General features: G+C 49.7%; 1 protein-coding gene across 1 annotated transcript; it reads right to left on the bottom strand.

The window, feature by feature from the left end:
- Window positions 1–1,824: 1,824 nt before the first annotated feature.
- On the bottom strand, window positions 1,825–3,782 carry NGA_0630900 (beta- -endoglucanase; the record flags this gene model as incomplete). Its single annotated transcript, XM_005855729.1, has 3 exons — window positions 2,407–3,782; window positions 2,121–2,283; window positions 1,825–1,835 (listed from the first exon to the last, which is right to left on the bottom strand). The coding sequence occupies exons 1-3, from the start codon at window positions 3,709–3,711 to the stop codon at window positions 1,825–1,827; spliced, it is 1,479 nt and encodes a 492-aa protein (XP_005855791.1). The 5' UTR covers window positions 3,712–3,782.
- Between the last annotated feature and the right edge of the window lie 2,123 nt (window positions 3,783–5,905).

Genomic DNA, 5,905 nt, shown 5'->3' with positions numbered 1-5,905 from the left:
ATAGACAATAAGAGGGTAAGGTAACTAACTACACACACCCTTGTGGTGTCAGACGATTACATTTTCGTACGGGGGAAAATGACGGGAAGAGAGAAAGATTTGACATGACATTCTACTCCGTTTCCTTGGCTTCATCTCCCTTTTAATTGGATGTTAGGGAAGGTGGCACCGCACATTCTGTACGCAAAGGAGGGGTCCAGGTTTACGCTGGCCTCTCTGCCTGTTTTTGCCATCGTTCACACCCCTTGCAGCAATTTTCTTATTCTTTCCATAACGCATTACGTGAGCCACTGCGCTTACCTTTAACCGCTGTGGTATTTAGAGAGGACCACAATACACCTCCTCCAGGGGTTGCTTGGGCTCCGGGTGTTCGGTCGGCAAGGAGGAGCGCAGGCAAAGCCAATGTCGCAAAAATCAAACGCATTTTTTCCCACGTAATGTCCTCTTTATGTTTATAGATTAAATAGGTCCTCCGTTTCCTTCTTTAGCTTCGCAACACGCAATATTCGTCCAAACAGACACTAAAGTGAAGTGCTGTTCCTGGAAAGGAAGGCGAAGGCTGATCCGGGCAGGCGGGGAAGACCCTCAGAAATACTACCTGGTTTGGGATAAAATGTCTCTAACAGATTAATATGCAGGATATGGGGATTACAATGTGTGTTTGAGCTTGAAATATGATGCATTTTATGTTATATGGCTTTTATGCGGACGTCCAATCTGGATAAAGAATGCTGGACGGAGGAGGTCGCTGACCAGGGAAGGTAAAACCCTTTAGGAAGGGAGAAGTAGCGGGAACGGGCCAAGACAAGGGGGATCACACCGATCGCCAAGAGGATAGTCCCTATACAATTCTCCAGCAGCTGAGAGATTAAGACTAACCGATAGTCACAAGGGAACAGGCAGAAATGCCGTGTAAAAAATATGATGGCCGGTGATCGAAGTACAGGCGTCCTTCCCTTTCAGACGTATCGCCAAACGCCCGTTCAAAAAATTGAAAAACCGTTAGGGGGCTTCGACTTAAGCGAGGTTCGAGGTCCGTAAAACGCAGCAGACGGAGCTTCGAGGACCTTCCGTCTTTTGGTATCATTCTTAAATACAGAGAGGGTCGGAAATGAACAATCATACACTAAAAGGACTGGGAACGGTGGTCACAATGTCCAGAGACAATGATTTAATACGCATAGATTGGCTTTTGTAAGGGATAGAAAATTTTCTCTCTCTTCTAGTACATCTTTCATCACAAATCTTTTCCGTGCTTTATGGAGATATAGAGCTACGTAATATCGTTATGTATTACTTTTTAATTGTTTTTTTCCCCGTTAAAATCATGCACACGCAATCTGTACTTTTTTATCGACACAAGGAGATCGACACCCTATCTTTTTGCAATCATTCATTGCTCTGCATTCCTCACCTGTGCTTATCGTCTACAACTTCTTCTGCCGTGCTCAATCTATTCACTCTCTTTTCGCACCCGTGTGTGTCTCCGTCGGAACAGCACTTTCCATCATAACACTTACTTTCGTCGCAATTCCCCTCACAAGTCCACTGCGTTGATTACTCGATGATTTTTGTAGTAGACCTTGTTTCTTATCTAGAGGCTCGTGCGCAAGTGTTTCTAATTCTGTTCTTTACGGCTTTCAACTCTAAAGTTCGTGGAGGCAATATGCTTATGAGTGTTTTCCCTCTTCAGCATATTTTTCACTTCTCATACGCCGTTCGGTCCCACCCTAACAGCTGCTCCACCACTTCTCTTCAAAGGGATCTGACCCAGATCGACCGTATCCTCGAGGCTCCCCCGAGTCCTTCTTAAAGCTTGTAATTTTATTTTATAGCTTAAGCCATGCACATGTCCTTCTTACATTACCAATATTCTGTTCAATGTTTTTGCGGCAACTGTTTGGTCAGAGATAGGTGCCGCAAAGCGCCCAAAGCCGCTGTAAATCCTGCATTATAGTCTATAAAGTACGGGTAGGGCATATAAGCATGAGAATTATATACAAATACGCTCCCAAACTCAATGACGAGTGGATCCTCGGCAGATTAGCAGGGAAAAAGTAGTTTCTGATACCACGAGAGGGAGGAGGCAAGAAGAAAGGATGGAGAAGAAACGGACGCACCTGTGGTGACCTCGTTCCGGGTGTAGTCAGAGCACGAGTCGGAGTAGTCATCGTTGTTTCCGGGCCCACCCACTAAGGCGCCGTAGAGGACGTGGGGTTGCGGACTGCTGCCACAGTTGCAGTTGGTACCAGACCAGCAGGAGGAGCCACGGTGGTGGGGAGCCTGGAGGTGGGAAGGACATTGGAGGAGGGGGAGAATGAGGAACGATGGTATGCGCTTCGAAAGGCCATACACCTGAGGTGGAAAAGGCAGTGAGTGAAATGGCCCCGGGGGGGTTTGACGTACCCGAGGGAAATCATCGCCGTAGCCACACACGTAGGAGAAGAAAGGCAAGCCCGTGGCGTTATTGATCCCACCGTGGGCATCACCCAGCATGTAATGGATCTGCTGCATGGCCCAAGCCCGACCGTCCTCGACGTGGATCCCGTAGTCGGCTGCCACCAGGGCAATGAAGGCCCCGTTCGCTGCGTAACGGTTCGACCCCCATTTATCCCAATACGCCAAACCTTTGGGCGTCTGGCCTTTGCCAATGGCACCGCCGACGAAATTGCTCGAGTCCGTTTTGTACTGGGATTTTCGGGTATGCTTGTAGAGGAGCAACTGGACCCCGGGAGCCTTTGCGTCCCACGAGTAGGACCAGGCGGAGCCGCAGCACCCGCCGGCGTACAAGCTTTCTGCCTTGTCCAAATACTCCTGTTCCCCCGTCGCTTCGTACAACCAAGCCGCCCCCCACGCCAATTCGTCGCGGAAGCCGCTCGAGGAATAGAAGGGCTGGGAGACAGAGAACCCGCCTTGATTCCCGTCTCCGAGGGCAAATAAGGACTTAGCCGTGTCTATCAAATGCGCCGCGTAAACGCTGTCTCCTTGTTGTTTGAACAACACAGAAATCGCAGCCAGCGCCGCAGCAGCCTCTCCAATGGCAGCCGACCCTGCCTCCCGGCCCCGCCCGACCGCATAGGACGGCCGGCTCATCGTCATCGATTCCGCGGTGCCCCAATACCCGTGGTCGCTGTTCCCGTTGCCCACCTGCACGTAGTAGGTGTCAGGATCCGGGTGGCATTTCACCAGGTAATCTGCCACCCATTTGAGCTGGTCTAAAGCATTGCTCAATTCCCCTGCTTTCTTCCAGGCGTCCCAATATTCGTGCACGCCCCAGGCCAAGGTTGTCGCGGACCACGCCATGGGAAAATTGAATTTCACGTGGTCACCAGCGTCATACCAGCCTCCTGTTAGATCCAAATTTACGTCTTTTCCGTCCTCTAAGGCAGAGTCTCCCCGCCACGGAATCCTGTTGGACGCTGGCAATGGCCCCGACCGTTGGGCTTCGTAAAACAACAAGGACAGACCCATCACGTGCCCGTAGTTGTATTTTTCCCCGGCCCGAGCAGGTTTCATGGGCACGGACATGTGGGTGGGTGCTAAGGTTGGTGCTGGTGTAGGAGCTCCAGGGCGGTAGGTGGGAGCGGGGGAGGGCGGAGGCCCGCCCCCCCCGAACGGTTGCCAGGGATTTTGAGCTTGAGTGGTGCTCGGCAGAGCTGTGCACAATAGAAGAGGTGCAATAGCAGAGGTGACGGTACGCATTTTGATCATAGGTTGACGGTCTATATGCGAGGCAGTTTCAACTGGCTTGGCACGCGAAGTGTGCCTGTTATGTTGCGATGATGTGCGCTGGAGGTAAGTTGATGCACGAATCGATATTACTGCCGTACGTCTTGGTTCTTGCAATTATTACCTCACACGTCGATTATATATATATACGTAATCAAAGTTCTTGAATTGATAGGATTGAAATGACAGGTAGGACGAACGTGCAAAGTACAAGGGAACAGATCAGAATAAAGCATATTCAAAGCGGAGGGTGCGAGCTATGATTTCCTCGTCCAACGGCTCGAGAAAAATAAAACGGAATTAAATTCGCCAGAAAGCCACGAATCATTGCTTTTTAGTCTACCTGCTAGATACCAGGCATACATTCCTCTCCTGGATAGGCGATCTATTTTCTGCCAGATCTTTCTGGCCTCCAGGCGTGTAACGGCGCTATTCGAATTCAAATTTCTTAGAGTCCTGGTGTAAATTGATGGTTGATCAAGGACGTGGGAACCTAGACTTATAAGTTAGCGACCAACATATCGGCAAATGTATATATCTACACGTACATAGTACTTTGAACACTGACTGGAGTGTGTGCATGTTGCCAACGAGGATCCCGGTGTCCGATTCCCAGGGAAACGGTCGGCGCCGTTTTGTTCATTTCAAAATGGAAATCTATCACGCTACCTACCAAGCAAATATTCTCCCTTTTTTTCCCTTTTTGCCATTCAGAACGATATTTATATCAATAATTTTACATATAGTCATGTATTCAGCTTGATAAGAATACATGGATGCGGACCGAGATGTTAGACACGACAACGTTTTGTTCTATGCATAACGGTCGCACCGTTTCGCTCTATTTTGAATCAGAAGATACCTCGTTTCTCCACCAAGAAGTCCACATCTTTCTCTCAACATGTCATGTAGGACCAACCAGAACTTGGTTACATCCTCTTTTAACGCTTTAAAAGGTAATGGCATGTCTGATGCGATAGACTAGAAATGTTCTGTCACATCCTTAATTTGCAGTACCAAACCGTGCACTGAATACATCTTATCCGACCACCATGCACGTACTTCTCCACGACTCAGCTTGCACATGAATATTTCATGGATGTCCTCAGGCATGAGTCGAATATCCCATCTTCACGACCTAATTCTCCTTTCCTCTCTATCGATTCTTCAAACTTTACAGAATCAAGTACCCGAGCGGGACAAGCAATTAAATTCTTCTCAAATACAAGAAAATCTGCTTTAAGCATGTCTTCTCCCTTCCAAGCCTACCAAAAATTAAAGCGCCGCACCTTGGTGACGACCGCTTCTCTTCTTTTGCTGACCTGGCCGCAGGTTTCAACAGCCCGGGAGCACGGTGCTCCCATTCCAAAAGACGCAAAGCCCTTGATGGACCCTGCGCGCGCCCAAAGTTTGCCCATGCGGATGGAGGAACCTTTCCTTTTTCCTACCAAAACCTACCATGTCCCTCCCCCCGGACCGCCCAAGGGGGACGAAATTTACAACTACGGCCACGTGATGAAGCTGTCGTTGCTTTTCTACGAAGCGCAACGGTCGGGGAAATTGCCGAAGGACAATCGCATCGACTGGCGAGGCGACTCGGGTATGGAGGACGGCAAGGACGTGGGCGTGGATTTGACCGGTGGATGGTACGATGCCGGTGACCACGTCAAATTCAATTTCCCCATGGCGTGGAGGTAGGTTCAAAAATGGGCACAAGGAGAGGGGCCCTTTTTTTGAAGCAGCCGCCCTGGGGATGTCATGGTTGATAAGTACAAAGTCATGGCGCTCGTGGTCGCTCGTGTCTGACATCAAAGATGTGCGCCAGTAGTAGATTTTTCGCTTCCTGAGGAGTAGAAACTCACTGGCTCGCATTCCCTCCCTCCCTTCCTCCTTCCTCCCTCCTTCGCTCCCTCCTTCCTTCCTTCCTTCCCTTTTCAACTTCTTCTCTGGATCTTAGCGCCACCACACTTGCCTGGGGTATGCATGAATTTTACGACGCCTGGCAGGACGCCGGAGAGTTGAACAACGCCTTGGACGGTCTGAAATGGGTGACTGACTACCTGATCAAATGCCACCCGGACCCTGACACCTACTACGTCCAGGTACCCTCCCTTCCTCCCTCCCTCCCTCCCTCCCTCCCTCCTTTCCTTTCCTTGTTTCTGACCACTTGTACTGG

The sequence above is a fragment of the Nannochloropsis gaditana genome (assembly GCF_000240725.1).
Source record: "Nannochloropsis gaditana CCMP526 unplaced genomic scaffold scaffold123, whole genome shotgun sequence".
NCBI classification, from domain to species: Eukaryota; class Eustigmatophyceae; order Eustigmatales; family Monodopsidaceae; genus Microchloropsis; species Microchloropsis gaditana.
This window is presented reverse-complemented; position numbering and strand designations above follow the sequence as displayed.